This window comes from Sceloporus undulatus, chromosome 4 (assembly GCF_019175285.1).
Source record: "Sceloporus undulatus isolate JIND9_A2432 ecotype Alabama chromosome 4, SceUnd_v1.1, whole genome shotgun sequence".
Lineage (NCBI taxonomy): Eukaryota > Metazoa > Chordata > Lepidosauria > Squamata > Phrynosomatidae > Sceloporus > Sceloporus undulatus.
The window spans coordinates 60354705-60375754 of record NC_056525.1 but is presented as its reverse complement, the minus strand read 5'-3'; the positions used below and the strand labels follow the sequence as shown (position 1 = coordinate 60375754).

Here is a 21050-nt window from a genome sequence, read left to right as displayed (position 1 = left end):
CTAAATTCGCTTTGCCAGAAGCCTCCCCCATTGATCTCTGGGCTCTGTGAAGGGATTCTGCCTGGCTGTCTTGGGAGACATAGGATGCTGTCATGCAAAACCTATCCCATAGTTCCCCTGGAAAGAGCTTGGGTTTCCTAAATTCGCTTTGCCAGAAGCCTCCCCCATTGATCTCTGGGCTCTCTGAAGGGATTCTCCCTGGCTGTCTTGGGAGACATGAAGAGGGGATGCTGCCATGCAAAACCTATCCCATAGTTCCTCTGGAAAGAGCTTGGGTTTCCTACTAAATTCGCTTTGCCATAAGCTTCCCCCATTGATCTGTGGGCTCTCTGAAGGGATTCTCCCTGGCTGTCTTGGGAGACATGAAGAGGGGATGCTGTCATGCAAAACCTATCCCATAGTTCCTCTGGAAAGAGCTTGGGTTTCCTACTAAATTCGCTTTGCCAGAAGCCTCCCCCATTGATCTCTGGGCTCTGTGAAGGGATTCTGCCTGGCTGTCTTGGGAGACATAGGATGCTGTCATGCAAAACCTATCCCATAGTTCCTCTGGAAAGAGCTTGGGTTTCCTACTAAATTCGGAGGGAAAATGTATATAAGGCTGACAGCGCTTATGACGTTTGATCGTTTAAGCGCCTTGATTGGTTCATTTTAAAAAAAACCCGCCAAAAATACATCATTTCACAAACGGTCAATGAAATGGAAACGCTGACGAAAGTTAAATCGCTTCCAAATAATCCGGGTTAATGTTACATCATTCTGACGTACTATTGATTGACAGCTCCAAATAAGGTATGGAAGAGAAGAATCGCTTTATTTAAACACCGATTTCATGCCAAGTAGGAACGCTTGCAGGTAAAAACTTCGATTTAAATAACCAGATGGGAACGAAGAATAACGCGTTTCGGAACGCGAGATAACACCAGGGTTATTTTGAATCGGTTTTATTAAAAACGTTGTATTTTAAATCGTTTCAAATATTAAGTGGGAACACCCCCTTAGTTAAAGGCACAGCAGATTGACATTTTGGATCAGATGGACAAACTTCCAAACTGAATCAAGATCAAGAGCAGTATTTTAAAGTTAAAATCTGTTTTTTAATGCTGGTTGAAGGTTGGAAGCTTCTCAGTGTTACCATTTAGCTTTGCTGCATTTAATTTTTATATACACTATTCTGTAACCCTCTCTGGAATCAAAGCATGGTGTATATTTTTAAAATCAATAAACATATAAAATATTGCCAATAACAATTTTATTGCCTGCCCATCCTCCAGCACCTTCTAATAATATCGTTATTTTTGACTTAATAAAATGTTAAATTTTCCAACTGGCAGCCACAAGAGTCTCTCTTTTAATTTTTGACAGCCATTTGCTCACTAAAAAGGAAAAAAGACATATGCAGTGAAGCACTTGTGGTTTGAGAATAAAAGTGATTTGCTAGCTAACCGCCGAGTCAGCAAGAGAAGCGACAAAATTGTTGCAATGCATCAAGCCAACACTGCAGCCAAGTTATCCTGGTGAAAGATGCTTGGAAGGCGTGATCAGCAGCAGCTCAGAGCATTATAGTAGGGAACAAAGCCTTGCTTTTCTGCCATGGACTCCCCATGCAAAAACTGAACAGATTACAGATTCTCTCTAAATCAAGAGATCTCACTTTGAGTTAACAAAGGCAATAGTCTGTCTGTTCGAAGGACAGTCAGGTGCTAGACGAATAAAAATAATTTAGTCACTGAGATTAAGACTTATAGAATGTGTGGAAAGCACGTGCTGATTTTCTGTGTACTATAGTTCATCTCTTTTGGACTCAATGTGGGTCAGGGGGACATACTGCATGAAGGCATCTCACATTTTGGGTGCGAGTGAACCCATCACATAGGATGCTTTGTGTTTCCCTGTGCTGCAGGGAATCTCCCTTATCCATCCCTTCATTCATACCCCACCTTTCCCCAAAACAGCGGCTCTAGGAAGTTTATAAAACACAGAAAATTACAACTAAAATGCATGTGCTTAAAAAGTTGTGCTTAAAACTGTCAACAAAATTAGAACCATTTCAAACATTGATTTGTTTCAAATTAATGCTGATGGAAGGATAGCAAACAGGGAACCAGCCTAGCTTCCCTGGGAAGGGAGTTCCAGTGTCTGGAAGCCACCAAAGAGGAGGCCCTTTCAACATTCCCACCAAACATGCCTTTGAAGGTGGTGGGATAGAGAGAAGTGCCTCCCCGAAAGACCATAGCTCTCAGGTAGAGAATCTACCTAAATATTAAGAGTGGTTCAACAGATTGCCTCAGAGGTGATGGACTCTCCATCTTTGGAGGTCTTTAAACAGAGGTTGAATGGGGATCTTTCACGAGTGTATTAGGCCCCATTCCCAATGGGCATATAAAGTGACGTATTTTGCTGCGATTCTGATTCAGATCTTTTCGAGTTGTATTCGAATCTGGTCCCTCGTTCCCTTACGAAAGGGTGCAAACAAACTCGGGGTTTTTTTAACCAAGTTCTCGTTCCCACTGAAATTTTCTCCATTGTAATTTGAAGCGGACTTTTTTGCTCTCATTGCCCTTCCGGAACCTTTTTTTTTAAAGCAGATGTCAATCAAGTGCCTAGGCGCTTGACATCACAGTAACGTTAGTTGCTTCGATGCATTTGGGGGCGGGCTATTTTTGTTCCCCGTTTCCCTTTGCGTCTTTCAAACCTGTTTTTCTGTTGTTGTTTTTTTAAAGCAGTCAATCAATCGTTTAGGCGCTTTTCCTCTCTGGGAAAAGGAGAAGGAGCCTCCATCCCCCCAAGTCCCTTTGCCTCCCAAGTTGTCCTGTGTCTTCCCAGAGCCCCTTTGGGAAAAGAAGAAGGAGCCTCCATCCCCCCCCCCCGAAGTTCCTTTGCCTCCCGGGCTCTCCTGTGTCTTCCCAGAGTGCCTCTGGGAAAGGGGAAAGGGAGCCTTCATCCCCCTCCCCAGTCCCTTTGCCTCCCCCATTGCTCCCTGGGCTGTCTGGGGGGGCGATCGAGCAGGCATGTAAAAAAAGAAATAATAATAGTTTAAAAATGGTGTTCAATGGCTCTCCTCACACATCGGTCTATGAATGTGGAGCAGGGGGGAGGTGCAGGGGGGGCGTAATGTGTTTACTGCGTTTGGAGGTCAATATAGCAATTTTCTATGTTTGGATACCCGACAGAGCGCCTAGGTGATCGAAAGCTTAATTTTTTAAAAAATAAATTTGTCTACACATGCGATCGCCTTACCCTACTTCCCACTACACCGGGGGAAAGGCTATGTGAATGGGGGGGAGGGGGGAATGGCGCCAGTAATGCAGGAAAGAGAACAAAGTGGGTGACACCCCCAGGCCAGCCCCTTGAGCACTTCTCCTCCCATCCCCAAGTTACCGAACCGGACACCCATGTTGTTCCCATTCATTTGCTCCGGACTGGAGTCGGGAGGTGCAAGAAAAACCTCCAGAAAAATGAAGTCAAATTAACCCGGGGTTGACCCCCCCCCCCCCATTGGGTTTTTCCTTGGAAAAATTGATTACATGGGGATCAGATCCAAATTCCAATGGGAACGATATCGGCGTAATAAGGATTGAATGCGCGCTCAAATGGGAACGATGCTCCCATAATCCGAGTCTTGATCCGCTTTATAAGCCAGTGGGAATGGGGCCTTAGTTGTGCATTCTTGCATGGCAAGGGGTTGGAATAGATGACCTTGTGGTTCCTTCCAACACTAAAATTCTATGATGACTGGCTCCCCTCCACTTCTTCCTAGATCAAATGCAGGACAGGATAAGCAATGTTTTCCAAACTCTGCCTATTAGAACAGCAGCTGGCTATGGTTCATTTGAGGAGTGCCACAGCCATCCCTTTCTGACCACAGTAAGATTGCTTCTTTAGCTTCTAAGAACTGTAGGCCAAAGAAATAATCTTTTCCAAGCTCTGGTAATAGCCTGCATTGGCCTCTAGAGAGATGCTGTCAATGCAGTGGAAGAGCCTGGGCTTCCAGTGTCAAAGTGCTGGGACTTTTTTTTTTTTATTGGAAGGAAAATAATGTCATCTGCCACCACTGCCAATGAGATTTTCCTGGCTCACAATAGTCTGGGGTGGGAGGGGGTGAGGAATGGATTTTCTGAGTAATAGCAAGTATTTAGAGGTGGTTTGGACTTGAATGAGAAGTACAGACTCATTAACTTCACAAATGACCTGCTTCTGGTAGAAGTGAACGTGCTAGACTTGGTTTGTTGATGTGGATCAACACTGTTGCCAGTGTTTCAGGACTCTCCGTGGGGCTATGTGGACTGTCATGATGTGCACTAGCATATCACAATTTACCACTGTACCACTGGTTATTATGGGATGTTATGAAGGAAGTCTAATGGCAGCCACCTAGCACTTATCAGGATAGGGTTGGAAAAGGGGGTAAAAGGTGGTGGCAGCAGTAGCAACAGCTAAGGGGTTTGAACAGCTGACCAAAGATGCCCTCTTCTGCCAACCCTACTAATCCACCCATGTGAGAACAGAAAGAAAGCTGGATATTTCATAAAGGGCTTGGGCATGTTTGGGGTCAGTGGAGGCCAGGAAGTGGTACTGCTTTTGTACTGCCAAGATCTTTTGTGGGCACTGTAGAGATACAGCAAGGCATTTGCACCCAGGCTCATTAGAGAAATTTCCATCTGGATGATTGGGTGAGGAGAGGTTTTGCTCTCTTTGTCCATCTGCACTTAGTGTTCTGCCACGGAAATGGTTACACAGAAGGCAGAAAAGGGGCAGGTCATCTCTTTGCAAATTACAGAAAGAGAAGGAAGGAAGGAAGGAAGGAAGGAAGGAAGGAAGGAAGGAAAGAAAGAAAGAAAAGAAAGAAGGAAGGAAGGGACTCAAAGCATATACACTGTCCTCAGTGCATACACATGTTCAGATCTGGACAGATATTTTGTGTACCACTAAAACCAACCACTAGGCTAGGATCTTCAGAGTTCCATTTGGCTTAAGGTACATAAGTTGGTCAGAAATTATTTGAAGGCACACAACTACAACAACAACTACAACAACAACCCATTTACTAACCACTAATTATGCTAAGCCTTGGAAACAGATGCAGGCAAAAACTAGCCCTACGCTACTAAGCAAAAGGCTAAAGTCATAGTATTTCCTTTCATTTGACACAAGGCATAAGGCAGCATAGGAGATAATGGCTCCACAAGGCTGTCTTTATACTAGATCAGGGGGACTGAACAGTGCCTCCCTTTTCTAACAACAAAAACCTCCCTTTTCCCAAGACAGTAACTTAGAAAGTATGTCTCTTGTACTAATTTCTACAGAAAAGATTGATCATATAAGAAGTCACAACTATGCATGTGAAGAATGACTGTTGGTGCTACCCCTGTAATTTGCATTTTGCCTTCTTCATGATGTTCAAGTTATAACAAAGGATTTCCAACAGAGATTTCAAGGCAAAATTCATTGCTCAAAATTCACAATTCATTACTGTGGGGCTAGGTAGTATGAGTCACATGGGAATACTGAGAACTTATAGACCAGAGATGGGGGACATATGTTGGATTGTAACTCTAATCATCTCTCACAATTGGCTGTGTTGGCATTGTGTCTATTGCAGATACATCTCCAAAACGATTGCATTTACAAACCATAATAGCAAACAGAGAAACACTTTGGCCAACTTTACCACTTACAGTAGTAATTTTGTCATCTGTGCTATACAATGCAAGTGTCCAAAGATATATGTGGGAGAGACAACAAGACCTCTTTAAAAACGTATAGGAGAGCACCTTTCAAATACAAGAAACTAAAATTTTGAGTTACAGAAAAAATAAATAACAATGATGAGGAGACTCTTGAAAAAAGAAACAGAGTGAATTTTAAAATTAAAATCTTTGGTGCCTCAAGGATTAAATGAAGAACTTGATCTCCCATTTTATAAATCTACTCTCTCTGTGTGTGTATTTCCTAGCCTGGTTGCATGATATGTCCTTCAAGGCTATTTCACTCCACATTTCCCCTCTCTCAGTCTTTCTGACTATCTATAAAATAAAACTTTAAAAACCCTTCTATGTATTATCCTACTAGAGAGGCAGGCTAGCTCCAACAGGCCTCCCTGGAAGAAGATTAACCATCCATTAAGAAGCCAAGTCCTTCCTCCAATACATCTCCCTTGGTCCAGGCCTCAGAGGTAGAGAAGACTGCTGGACCTCATCCCCTTCCCCACCACCACTCCATTCTCCTTTTGTGTCGTGTCTTTTTAGATTGTAAGCCTGAAGGCAGGGAACTGTCCAATTAAAAAGATTGTGTGTACAGCGCTGTGTAAATTTACAGCGCTTTATAAATAAAAGTTAATAATAATAATAATAATAATAAAAAAAAAGCCTGGTTCTCTAGTTTTTTGTCAGTCCAGCTAATGGAATGACAATTTCAGTTCCAGAAATTTCTGTTAGTAGTTTTGCATAGGCTTGAAAGCAATACATAAAAATTATAATGTGTTGTGACATTTTATTAAGATATTATTATGTGTTGTCTTTTTTATTTGTTATTTGTATTTGTTTTTATATACTGTAATCTCTGAGGAAGGCCATCAAAATATTTACATAGGGCAAAATGTGTTTGGCCTGTATCAAAATAAAAAAATATAGACCTACAGAGCACTTGGACATGTATCTCCCACTCACTCTCCCCCCTTTTTTGTGTGAATTCCATTACATGCTGTTCAATATTTGTCTTTTATGCTGGCTAGGACTGAAAAAAACCCAGCAAAATACATAGGAAAGCAAGTTACTTGCCTCCACTATGGGCAGAGTAAGATGCAGCATTAGACTGAGAGAGAAATAAAAACATAAGTAAGGACTCTACAGAATATCCATTTTAATTACCCTGGTTGGCAGGGACAACATTAGGCAGAGTGAGGAAGCTTACTCAGGAAGCACATATTACCTCCAAAGGCAGCTAATGGCTTATTATTTAATTTGTTTTTGAGTATTTTATTGTTAGGAGTAGGGAGATTTTCAGCTTGACCTGCCAAATTATTCCCCTAGCTCCGGGTACTATGCACCATGACAGGAGCAAGTAGAGTGACTCCAGGAATGAAAAAATCTTAGGTCTGTTTCATCTTGAATTAAATGGAGTGGTTCACAGTCCACTATCATCAAGCTGTTCCTCCTACAGCAAGGAGATAGTCTTACCTTTGCAGACTGCACAGTAGAGATGGGCAATGTGTGGTCTTTTAGATGTTGTTGAACTGCAACCCCCACCATCCCTTATTAATGGCTGTGCTGGTTAGGGCTGATGAGACTTGCAGTCCAACAATATCCAGAAGGCCACATATTCCAAGTTTGTTTCATGCCCTTCAAATTCCTGGCCACCTTTCCAATATCATAAAAACTGCAAAGTATGAATGGGCCCTTTGCTTTCCATAAATGTGGTGCCATACCCTTTTTGGAAGGGAAAACCGAACAGAACAGGAGGCGCCTGTGGGTTCTAGGCTGGCAGTGTAAATTTTTTTCTCATCCGATGCAAATTTCTTATTTCTGTTTTCAGTTAAAGCACATTATATAAAGGGAAGTAAGTTTTTTTTCCTGCTGATGGCAATATCACCCTTTAAAATGAAAATCATAAAAGCTAGTAAGAAATATTCCAAAAACTCATACTCATTCTTTGGCTTCAAGTCTAGGACATTCTTCCCTCAATTCCCTCTATACTGGCTGGCTGGGTTCCTTCTACAGGCAGCAATCTTTTGCAACCACAAGAGATTTGCTATATACCCAACACAAACGGAAAGGTGTTAAAGGATCTAGCAGTGCCAAAAGTGTTATCTTCGAGATGTTTAGACACACACACACACAGCCTCTCAATGCAGAGAAAGTCAGACTGTGGTTTAAGCTACTTTGTTCACTGCTGGGGTTCCACAATAGCAGAAAATAACCCCAAGACATAACTAAAGTTTCATAGTTGTCTTCACATGAGCACTGGAATCAACCTGGAAAGCTTGTTTCCTTAATTAGGCATCCAGTACACATGCTCTCCATCCCTCTCTCTTGCTACTCACTCTTCCCTATTCTCTCTCTGTCTCTCAGGGCTGCTGATACACACATACATGCACGCACACACACAATCAAACACATAGAGGTTTTCCACAGAGGGCTCTGTGGTTTGAAAGTCTGTTTTGCTAACAAGCTAGTCCCAGTAATAATCGGTTTGCACTTGCCAGCTCACATACCCAGTCGTTGTAAATGGACCACAAGCTTTTAAGTTCAAAACTACAAAGCCATTCTCAATATACCCATACATCAGTGAGTAATCTGTCTAGGGAAAATGCAACACACCATGGTCAAGAACAGGCCAAGACATCTAAATGTGCTGGTAAGAGCATGGAGCTGTTGCTCCCAGGTGGTTGTCTCCACATTTAGCCAATGGACATAGCTTGACTAATTTTTTTCTTGAAAGCAGATGGTTATCTCCCTTATTGCTCCAGGGGAAATGTACTACTCAAAATGTACTGTTCCAAAGTGAAGCTAAGGAAGCCCAAATGACAGGGCTGGGTTTTATAAAGATACGACCAATGGGAAGATGAGAAATCCACATCTCTGGTTTGAACACACCAGAGCATGCTAGAAGCAAAAGGATGGAGGCAAGGGACAGAACAGTTCTTCATTCCACATCACAAAATGCAACATCTATTCTTTTGGTGACCCTGGCTAAAGTAGATGAAGAAAACACCATAGCAGCAAAATATTGATTCTTCCCAAATAGGATCCATCTTTTAAGGCAGCACAGATCACTTTCCAGCTACTTTTTTCTTTGTAGTGACAAGGGATGCCTTAGTTTCCCACATGTTTTATAGAAGAACATATCTCAATATCCTTTGTACACTTTACAGCCACCTAGTCAGATTTCATAGCACAAGCTGAAAAAGAACAGTTTCATTGACTCATTTGTAAGTTTACTAAGAATCACCATTGTCTAAAAAGTTTTCTTTGGCAGTGTCCTAACTCTTGAAGGGACTCTTCCACTCAAAGTGAATTTCAAGGCATACACAATCAATGGGGTTTAGTCACATCTTCACATGGCCAAACAAGGCCTTCCAATGCGGCTATCTTAGCAAGAAAATGTTCATGATTTAAGGAACTAGGAATTAAAAAATTAACATGACCTTAACAACACTTCTTATAGATGATAAAATAATCCCATTTATTCATTCACATCCCCCACCCCTTTGGGAAGATGGGGGGGCTTATGTGCCAAGTGATGACTAACTGTTAGAAACTGTACACATAGAAAATCAGTCCAATAACAGAAGTACTCAAACTTGAGGCTATGTAAATACTGTATGATCAATGCTGTATTGGCAAATGTAGCAGAAAGCAACTAACTTATTTATTTAACAAATGCATAGCTCAACTTTCCTGACAGTTCAGAGTGGACTTTCAGTCTTCAAGAAGGTGATTCCACCATATGGTCTAACATAGGGTTAGACAATCTAGTGATCTCCAGATGTTTTGGTTCACAGCTCCAATAAACCCTTGATCACGAAGGCTTGGCTAATGGGAAATACAGTTCAATAGATGTGCTGTGTAGAAGATCATTCATCCCAGCCTAACACAATTTTCTGTGAGATTTCTGTAAATGACTTCCTTTGGAGATCATTTAAGATCTATAGAACATACATTTGTAGGAAAGCTTAAGGTTAAAAAGTTACCATGCAATGAAGCTGCCAACAGACCATACAGAAAAGGCAAGATTCAGGATTGTTAAGGTAGCTCTCTAATACACAGCTGCCCCAAAATTTCTGAATGTGAATTTCTATGGGATGCATGAGATCACAGAGTTTCGAATGCCCAACAGAGGGGAAAAAAGACAGCACAATGATATACTGTACTTAGTATATCTGTTTGTGTATAAGCCTGTTTGTGAGTCCAGTAGACCCATTCCCAAGTAAATGGGTTTCAGACTGCAGCCTATATTTTCTGTACAAGTATTCTCCACTTGCTTACTTTTGCAGGAATTCCTCCAGGCCACAAAGTTTGAGTACAAAGTCATCCACATCAATGTCACGCAATTCATCATGAGTGTAGCACAATGTCTGGTAGATGAGCAAATCCACCGTGGAAGAACCTACAAGGGTGGGAAGAGAGACCAGACACAGCATTATGAGTCTTATGTCAAAATTTCCTGTAATGCTCTATCTTGGCCCCTTCAATGCCTTAATTGGTCAGTAGACTCACTTCCTCTGGCATCTCTGAAAGTGCTGTGCTGCTTCCAACATCTTCCCAGATTCTGGCTGTATATTCCTTACTACAAAATGTTGCTAACCAAACATGCAGCCACTCCCAAAATAGGTTTTGAGAATAAGCTTCCCAAAGGTATTTAAGGTTTGTTTGTTTTTTAAGTGGAGATATACATAAGGCCACTTTATATGATGTAGTGCACTGCATTTTAAGTGATATTCACTATGTTCATAAAATTTTGAGAAGACTGAACAATTAAAAATGATATGCCTTTGAACACCAGTATTCAAAGAGTGGCTCAGGACTCACTTGTGGATGACACTCTTAACACAGTGGCTGTGTCAATGGGATCTCTTTTTTAAAGAGAGTCCAAAGATAGAGGGTAGACAGGATAAAAGAGACTTTTATACATCTATTATTCACTTCTACACCCATTCAGTACTATTTCAAGTGTTTGCTGCTAACATTCCTTGCTGACTCTCAGAAGAGAGAAAAGGATTCTTAAACCAGTATATATACTGTGTACTCTTAGGAAAGGAGGAAAGGCATATACAGTACAATAATATTCCAAGTGTTATAAATTGTGATTATAGTAGAGTCTTAGGCATCCAAAGGTTTATGACCCCAGCCTTGGAAAAAGCCTCTGGTGTATTTTTACATGTGTCACAAAAATAATATGAGCCAGTCTCTTTGGAATAATGTGGCTCTTGCTGTAGTTGCATCTTTGAGATTAACTCCAAGAAAGAAATTGGTAGTATGAGCTTTCGTAGATTTCAGTCTATTTCCTTCAGATGCATTTGATCAATGTAGACTGAAGTCTACGAAAGTTCATGCTGCCAATTTCTTTCTTTCAGTTAGTCTCAAAGGTGCTACCAGATCTCTCTATGTACTGATTCTACAGACTAACACAGTTATATCTTTGAATTATACTTCTGTGGCTCTTGATGTACATGGAATGGCTAACTTGGTTCCTAGAGTTAAAAAGGTGCATGAAGACCAGGATCGTACTGCAAATATGGGGGACAATCTATCTGAGAAGGGTTCAGACTCCCTCTTTTACTCTCCACACTTTTCCACAAGACTGCATCTGGTGCCACTGTTAGGATGCTGGACTTGGATAACTCACTAAGGGCAGTAACCATAGGCCAGTCACTCTTTCTCAGAATGACCTATTTGCAGAGTAATTGTGAGAATAAAGTGCAGAGAGTTGTGTACCCTGACTTAAACCTACCAGAGGTAGGCTGGATATAAATTTAACTTAACTATTAATAAAAGCACTGGCAGGAGCTGGACTAAATGAGCCTTGGGGTTGGGAATACTTCCAACTCTATAGGTCAATGAAAATAATTAAGGAGGAAGAGTTTGGGAACATTAAGTAGATGCCAAGACACATACTACAAACAGTCAAATGTATATTTTTAGGAAACTGATCTGATCAATATGAAGCAAATGTCTGTCAAAGTTCACCTGAGTATCCATTTTATATCAAGGAAGGAGCACATGCCCACCATATCTCCACTGTAATGAATTGCTTAGCTTATTTGAGTTTCTATTGTAAAGTCTCACACTATTGCAATTCTTCTCTGCATTTGCTTTTCAAAAAGTGGTGGGAAGAAAACTGAGGTTTTAAAATTAATTTTACAAAATTTGCTCCTGCTGCTTCTTATAATTAATCTCAATATTTGCATTGGAAATGTTAACAAGAAACCTGATGTTGCTCTATTGGGTTTGTTCACCTGTTTAACAAGGTCAAGCTGAATTAATGGTATAGATGTCAGCTTCATTAAATGAATCCATTACATGGGGAAAAACCAACACTATTCAAATGATATAAAAACAGCTGTTTGATTAAGCAGACAGAAATCTGTCAATCTACCACTAAAAGACACACAAACGTTTGTGGAATAAATGAGCAAACACCAATATAATAAACTTCAAATGCCAAATTTAATGTTGAACATAAAATTAAACATTTATAAACAAGAAGAGAAATATAGCATATTTTGTTAAAAGTGTATTTCCCCCTTGGTGTTACATAAACAGAAGTTTCTATTCATGTAATAGAAAAAATATATTATCTTTGTTATAGAAAGAGATCCATATTTTCACACAGTGGAATATAGTATATTAGTCACAGCATTACAGGATGCATTCCAGTACAGATAAGTTTTTATTTAACATGCAACAATTCCACAAAATAGCTGGGTTTTGCTTGCTGGGTGGGGGTGGGGGAGAGCAAATAACACCACAGGAGATTATTTTTAAAGGGGTACAGTGAAGGTGCATTCAGCCTTTTAAAATGTGGCCAATTATAACCACTAGTGACATCACATTCGCTATCAAGCAAGATTACAGGCACAACCATATTCCATACAGCATTTACGGCGAGTGCCTTCTGGATATGTTGTACTTAACTCCTATAATCATGACCAGACAAATCTGGAGGGCACCCGGTTGGGAAAGGCTGATCTAGGATAACTGACAGCAATCCTTCCACTGTCATAAAGTGGAATGTGTGTCCCCTGTTGGTATGAGCTTTCCAATTCAAGGATGAGTACTTACAGTCACAAGTGAAGGTGAGAGGTTCCTGCAGGCTGTCATAAACCACTGTCACTTTCAAGCTGATTCCATGCCCAAGGTGTTCAGGGCTAAGGTTGACAGCGCTCCATACATAACCTGTAAGGGAATAGTCTTTGGTACTGTAACCAGATCTCAGTCTGTGGGCAAAACAAGACAGGTACAATTAGTTTCCATCACCATCAAATGCCTATTTCCCCTGGTATCTGGTAAAATCTCTTCTTTTACTTTCATTTTTTTTTAAATTAAGGTGTGAAAAATCTTTATACTTTGTCTCATCATTTTTGAAGTCTTTTTTAAATCCATAACAACGTGATTAATCCTCACTAAGGCTGTTTTCCCATTTGTTCAGAGACCTTCTCTCTTTTAAGAGGCAGTTAATAACTAAACTAAGATTCCTATTTAAAATGGTCATTGCATTTTACAACTCCTTTGTCTACCAAGCGGAAGAGCTCATGAGACTAAATGTATGGCTTAAAGATGCTTGTGTTCTTGTATGCAGATGGAAATATGGGACTGTTTGATCCTAGTCCAATTGAATAACATATTCCCATTACTCTAAGGATTTTGCTGTCACTCTTGTATTCCTAACAGATGTCAGGTTGATAACCTAGACTTGGTCTAACTGTAGGCATGCTGAACAACCAACTGTAGGCATGTATGTAACAACCAAGGGAAAGGAAAAATATTTTTGAAGTGCGTGTTGCATTGAATGAGGAAAGAGAAATAGATGGGAGAGGAGCAAAGCACACTGGCTGCATATAGGAGAGATCAAGTTGTCTTCTCCCTAAGAATAGGGTAATTCTTAGGCCCGCCTCTCTCACCTTGGTGCCCTCCAGAGGTATTGAATTCCCATTATCCCAAGCCAGCCTGGCTCGGGATTGCAATAACAGGTTGGGGGAGGCTGTCTTAATCAGCCCAATAAACTGAAACTTTTTGGTTTGAGCTACAGTATTTCTCCAAGCCACTCCAAGTTATCTTCTATATGTTTGCTTACATGGAAGGAATATCTCCCCCACCTCACATTATCAAGAATGATCCTAAGACTAAAGCTGAGGAAGGGAACTGCCTCAGGGATCACAAAAAGAAATTCATCTTATTTCATTTGTGTTACTGAATGTTTACTGCCAGAGGTGGGATGAAACTCTTGTAGGATTTTTTGCCTCAAGCACCAAAAAAGTGTGGCTGACTTAGAGACTATGTATCTTTACCTGAGTGGGTAACCATTTGCTGCTCTGTCTCAGGAAGCAAGATGTCTTGGGGCACACTCCCTCAATTACTGTAGGCTGCTTTACAATAAACTGCATTTGGGAATTATAATCCTAAATAAATTCATCCACATACAGTCAATTGCAGGCTTAGACTTTTTCCAGTGAATCTGTTGCGTAAACACAAGGCAATATAAACTCTAGGGACAAATAAGATTGTTCTCCCAGCCACAACGGATTAATTCACAATAGCAATTAATTGCTCAGAACAATCAGCCTACTGAACACACATAAACACACAAAATGTTTGGTGGATGCTAACCAGTGGAAAAATGGAAGGATGTCTCAATGAGACCTTTTCTATCACAGACTAATACTTACACATTCAGCATATGGCAGAAAGCAGCAACCTCTTCATCCTTCTCTTCAGAAACTTCAAACAGCTCATAGCCATTGGCCACTGCATGATGGCAAGAGGTAGCCTGGTACCAAACAAGACAGTGAAATCAAGGCAGCACTGTCAATGATCTACACAGTTTCAACTATCCATCCACACCCCATGCATTGGTCAGTATTTAATTTTGTTCCAGATCTTAGTATACTAGATCAGGTGTTAACAAACACAACTAATGATCTGGTACAGGATTTTCATTCTTCCTCCATGTGGTGACCCCATGTACTAAGCTGCCCCTAACAGTCAAGAACCTTCTAGAAGAGCAAGGGATGTATGGAACTGGCACACTATTGGGAACAACACTGTGGAAGATGAAGTATTTTCCACTCATACCATTTGCCCTTTAGATCTAATTAGTGGGAACTACTGAGGTGCCCACTAATTGGGTTGCTGAGAATGTAGATTTGAATGGATGAACACAGAGGCCTGTATGGATAAAGCAGATATGATATTGTCTCTGCCACCTTTATTATACTACTTTTAGGCACTGCTGCAGTGATAGAAATATGGGCTGAATTATGAATTTAGTTCATGTGCATATGTAACAAGTTTAATGTGATGAAGGAAGCTCAGGACTTGGTTTACTGTTCTTGATGCAAGCCTATGAAGACAATGGCATCTTTGAACGAAGGGAGGCCTCATCATTATTGCAAAGGCCTCTGCAATTATCCCTTACCTTAGAAAAATAGCAGAATAGATCTTGTGTTCCAGAGATCTACAGGTTGAATCTCCCTTATCCAAAATAACTGGGATCAGAAATGTTTTGGATTTTTTTTTTGGGGGGGGTGTTCCCCAGATTTTGGAATACTTGCATATATATCATGTAATATCTTGGAGCTGGGGCCAAGCTTAAATAGAAATTTCATTTATGTTTCATATATACCTTATACACATAGCCTGAAAGTAATTATATACACAATATTTTCATTAATTTTGTTCATGAAACCAAGTCTGTATACACTGAACTATCAGAAAACAAAAGTGTCACTATCTCAGCCACCCATGTGGACAATTTTAGAGTATTTCAGATTTCCGCATAAAGGATATTCAACTTGTACTATGAATTGATATGACCTATGGTTGCTGGATGTACATCGATATGACCTATGGTTGCTGGATGTACATTAACACACATTAATTCTGAGGATTGGTCCACATTGGTCCATAGCCTCATCTGCCCCATGTTTATTTGATTTGCTTCAAAATTTTATGAACACTTTACTGCAAAAGTCTCCAGACCGTGGAACTTGTGTAACAACAACATGGGAGGAGTCCTGCTTTCAATAAGAGGTGAGGAAGATGTTTTGGCCTGCAACTTTAAGAAGCTCCAGCCAGCATGACCAATGGCAAGGGGTTATAAGAATTATAGCCCAAAAAATCTGAAGACCCAAAATTTCCCTAATCCTGCTTTAAACACAGAGGGAAAAGAAGATGTTTTATCAAGTATTCTTTTTCCCCTTGTTCCCACACTTTGCCTTTGGCACACATGTTTGGACTTGAAAGCAGAAAAGGTTGTTTCTTAAATCTAGTTTTAATGTTACTTTCCCACTTAACTTTTTTTAATCATGGGTTGTTTTTTTTAATTTTAAATTTTAAAAACTTTTTACCAGTTTAAAATTTTATCAGTTTGGTCCCTTTTTATCAGTTTGGTGGCATATAAAATAAATAAATAAATAACTTCCCTGAACTATAGTTATTTTTTCTTTGAATTATATATTAGCTATAGTGCTGATAGACTAGCTGTTTTTGCTGGTAATTATTGTGCCAATTCAATATACGTAGGTCTTCTGATATCAGTTCATGTTATTGTAATTATCTGACCTACTTTTCCTAATGGAAGCCAAAAAGAAGATGGAGGGGAGAATGCTTTTTGTCTCCCTTGACCATACTGCTGGTCAAAGGTCTGGGTTGTTTTTTGTTCTTTTTTATGTTACTGTCATGAGGTCATACTTCTTTCTAATGGCTTCAAATAAATATTACCTAAAATTGGATAATGGTTAGTGCATAAAATTGATGATTCTGCCTAAGAGCTTTGAGGCAGTACAAAATCCTAATAGATAAGTAAATGCTGACCAGTAAGTGCAGCTGAAACTAAATGGAATGACAGACTAGAGGCAAAAAAATGTGGCACTGGTAAACATGCATAAAGACTGTGGATAAAGAAATTGACAACAAAACTGTCAAAAAAGAAGAGTCAGTGTCCCAATTAGCTGAACAAACTAAAAAGAAGGAGAATAAGGTAAGAAGCACTAATCCTGTTATGACAGAACACTGGAGGAACTGAACATAAAAAGGCTGTGTGGATTAGTTTTATTTTAAACATTTCTCTGTGGAAGCAGCTACAGTTGACTGTTGCTTAACAAAAAATGTATTCAGGGAACAATAAACATTAGACAAAAATATTTATAATGCTTTATAACATAAAAACCATACAATGCAGGGTAAAATATGTACAATACAAATATATATTTAGCCCACGGCATGACAGACACCACAATTAATGAATGGCTAGTCATTACTTCAGCTATTACCCAATTTGTCTCCAGAGACCATGAAATCGTGCTTTTTTATTTTATTTTTTCCAAAAATGTACCCTTTTCTTTAATAGCACTGTCGGTGACAGTTTCCTTTGAATGGAACTGCTGCTCTACAGGAGTAACTACCATATCTATCTATGTAAATCTTTAACAAATGGCATCCATTTGGGCAATTTTTTTAAAAAGTGAATACAGTTGGAATAATTTACCTACAGCACTTCATCTGTTAAATCACAGATTAGTCAACTTTCAACAATGATCAATACAACAAAAAAGGGATCACAGAGCACTAAATTATCCAGAAATCTAGTCAATATAACTAGAAAACCAGGGCTTTGTAGAACAATATACCCTCCAACATTTTGTTGATCAAAACTTGAAATTTTTACTAGTGACCACTCTTCACCTGCCACCCCAAACATGTCATTGTAAATCACTGAAGGTTCTCTTCCACTTGGAACAGAGAATACCTAACAGTGCATTATCCTTTTAAATAGTGGTCTGCTTTCTGTAAAATGGCTTTGGGTTTCACATAGAGTGCACTTGAGAAAAAGGCTAGCCACATGGTCTTAGTCTATTTTTAAGAGTATACTTTATATGCTATATTTTAACATATATTGGAATACATTTCCAAGGAATCCTATGTGTTTATATCTTTTTATATGTTATATTTTGACATATAAAAGAGATACAAACACATAAGATTCCTTGGAAATATATTCCAGCACCGTGGTGCTGTAAAAATCAACGCTCATGCTAGATGCACCTGAGGACCGAAACCTACACATTATACAGAATGCACAACATGACTTTTGGACTAATAAGCTAACAAGCAGGAGAAACGATTCCCTAAAGTGATGCCAATCCACCAGCCTTTCAAACCAGGACATAACAGTAGAGCATAGAAATGTTAATTTTCTTTTTGGATTACAGCTGGCCTCTAAGATTGACACAACAGTTAGTGTACATGTTAAGAAACACATTGTTGACTGATACTTGATTATTTTGAAAACAAAAAACAAAAACAACTAACCCAGTCCAGTTATTTGCTGAGTGAATGGAAAGGTATTTATTACACTATACATCAACTCTGGCTGCATTATTTGTTGTCTTGTTTAGAAAATAAATAGAAAATAATAACATAACAAAAAAGTAATAGCAACACAGCCAAACACTTTCCTTTTCAAGAAAAGAAGCATTCTCAAAACTTTCCACTTTGTGTGCAAGGCCTCCTCCCCAAATGCCCCAGTAGGATGAGAGGAGGAAGGAAGGACAGAAACCCTCTGAATGCCAAACCCAGCGAAAGCACATGGTCTCAGAGGCTCAATTCACCCCTTCAAAAGCAAACAAAGGCCCCACTGTCAGAGCAATTAACCCACCAAAGAGAGGCATGAGGAGAGCGGGGCAAGGGAAAAGGGACAGGGCACACAACAGACACCAAAGACAACTTTAATGCCCTTTTATAATTACTTCCTTGCACAGCAAATGCAGAACACAACTTACATAACTTCTGCCAGTAGCTCCTGACAACATTTCTCACTCGGCGTATTAAGAACTGGTCCCGGGAAGTTGAGCGAGGATGGAAATCTGGCTTTTATTTATATCCCTGAGATTCCAGAGGTATTGGTCATCTACTCAGGTCCAAAAATATGCCATTCCTGATAAGCTCAATAAAGGGGTATCCCTGTGATCTAGGCTTAGAAACTTCTGACTGCCCTTTTCCCGAGGATCCTGGTATAGCAAGACAGCTCAGGATTATGATGAAAAGGACTGAGGAGGAAAGGCTAACATGCATTGTAAACATTATCCCTGATCTTTTCTTGCTAACAGGAAAACTAGCCTGTCCCCCTGCTCCACACATGGGCTGTTTCTTTCCTGTGGATTGTGTGATCTTTCAGAAACTGTTGCTTCCAGGAAACAAGCTCCAGCAACCAGCTTGGACACACATCTGTGGGGGAAGAGGTTTTTCTTTTTTTAACCAAAGACTACCATTCCCTTTAAGGGGTAGCTTGCAAGGATCATATTAATAGCGCAACAGATATGTGCAGCCTTGTCCTTCTGAGGCAGACTGTCAAGGCAGCTAATGCATATCAGTAAACTTCAACAGACGCAACATACAAGAGGGACAATTAATTCTAGTGGTGACACTGAATTCAGCATGAGGAACAGGATGAGGAAACTCAGAATTTGCTTATTCCCAGAGGGTCACTCCAGGCTAAATGATTAGTGCACATCTCCATAGGAACTTTACCCGCTTTTTTGTATATAATTTTAGTGTTGACTGGGGAAAAGAGGCTGAAGTGCTCCAAATGAGAAAACACAATACTTCCAATTTTCCCAATTTTGCAGGAACAGACATGGTTAATCTCCTATCCTTCTGATTTTTCTTTCTCCTCCTTCCATTTTCCCCTGCCCTCAGATTACTTCTACTCCTGCAAAATGGAGTTTGCACTCAATTAGCTCAGATGTCATCCAACACACTTGCTCTCACCAAAAATACATAAAAAAAAAAATAAATCAAATCTTTTGCCAACTTGGGGACATGGATATTTCCACCACATTTTGGGGGCTTCCTGGGTCCTTTCAGGTCCAGGAGAGGTCTCCTGTCCCCCCTCCCCGCAAAGATCTCTCCTGGGCCAAATGGACCTGGGGGTGTAAAATGAGGTGGAAATGCATCTCACACACAACAGAGGACTTTTGTAGTATCTAGGACCAAATTTTTTTTTGGGGGGGGACTGTAAAAATTGCTTCTGACCAATAGGAGCCCAGCTTTGATCTGGGGGGGGGGGGCTAGGAGACACAAAAACAGTCATGGGGGCCACATGTGTGCCACAGACTGCACTTTGCCCATGCCTGCTGTCGTTTCAGGCAAAAGTAAATTGCTGCAACTGCTTCAAATTGTCTATTCTTTCTCATGAATAAATGTTGCCATCTAGAGCATATTTCCATGTTGCTTTCCCACACATGTCCCAGTTTTCATCTGGAAAATGTTGGAGGGTATGAGAGACAAATCCTCTGCCTAAATACCCTGAAGGCACCAGATCACCACCTGATCTTTGAAGCTAAGCAGTATCAGCCCTGATTAGCACTTGAATAGACCAGGTGCCATAGGAAGGAAGGAACTATCAAAACCACCTCTGAGTATTCCTTGCCTAAGAAAGTCCTGTGGAATTCATAGGGTCGCTGTAAATCAACAGGTGACTTGAAAGTGTGTGCGTACACATGTGAGACTGAATTGGATCAGTGGGAGCAAAACAGACATTTTATGAAAAATGTGCACACGTTTCTTCCTGTATCAAACAATGGATGTGTGTCTAGTATGAACCTTCTGATACACCCCATACATTTAATATCAATTCTGATCTTAGCCAAAAGGCCGAGAATAAATGATCTCCCATACGTGAAGTATTCGAGAGGCTGGAGATGGCTATATACACTATTCCTACTCTTCAGACTGTCAATGACATCCTTTGCCTTTATTTAGACAGGAAACCCTTTATGTACAATTTTGTACTCACTATAAATATGCACTAATTCAGCCTTCTCCAAAATGGCATTCTTTAGATGTGCTGGACTACAACTCACATAACCCCGAGCCAACAACCATGCTAGCTGGGGATGGTGGAATCTGTAGTTCAGGAACCTCCAATCCAACACAACTGAAAGAAGGTGATTTAGGAAAAATCCATATAGCAAATCAAAATGTTTGTAAGAATCTTTCAACTAGCCCTGACAGAAGGACTTTGGCTCCTCAAGCATGCATAGGAACACAGGATTTTGCCTTATAATGAGTCAGCTCATTGGTTCATCTTGCCCAGTACTATCAGGCATCTCCGATCTGGAGATCCCTGGCATTCCCTGGTGGTTTCTGATGAAAATGCTAACTAAATTTGATCATGCTATTGTAATTTGACCTTCCCATCTCCTGCCCCTGATATATGTAATTGTACTGATTCCTGTTCCTTTGTAGGGATGTTTTTAACTCTGTACTGTGATGTTTTTAATCTTTTGTAAGCCGCCTTAATCATATTTATGGAAAGGTGGGGTATAAATAAAA

At 40.1% G+C, this 21050-nt stretch overlaps 1 protein-coding gene across 2 annotated transcripts in view; it reads right to left on the bottom strand.

Annotated features, from left to right (window-relative positions):
- Positions 1–21050, bottom strand: part of PIK3C2B (phosphatidylinositol-4-phosphate 3-kinase catalytic subunit type 2 beta) — a 132219-nt gene that overhangs the window by 80911 nt on the left and 30258 nt on the right. Inside the window, exons 1-4 of one of the 2 annotated variants that reach the window (XM_042464571.1) lie at positions 18497–18679; positions 14384–14484; positions 12780–12934; positions 9984–10104 (exon numbers count right to left, since the gene is read on the bottom strand). In XM_042464571.1, coding sequence (XP_042320505.1) covers positions 9984–10104; positions 12780–12934; positions 14384–14484; positions 18497–18526 — 407 coding nt within the window. In that variant the 5' untranslated portion in view covers positions 18527–18679. Of the gene's footprint in view, positions 1–9983; positions 10105–12779; positions 12935–14383; positions 14485–18496; positions 18680–21050 lie in introns of those variants that run through there. The other variant, XM_042464570.1, reaches the window with a different exon arrangement.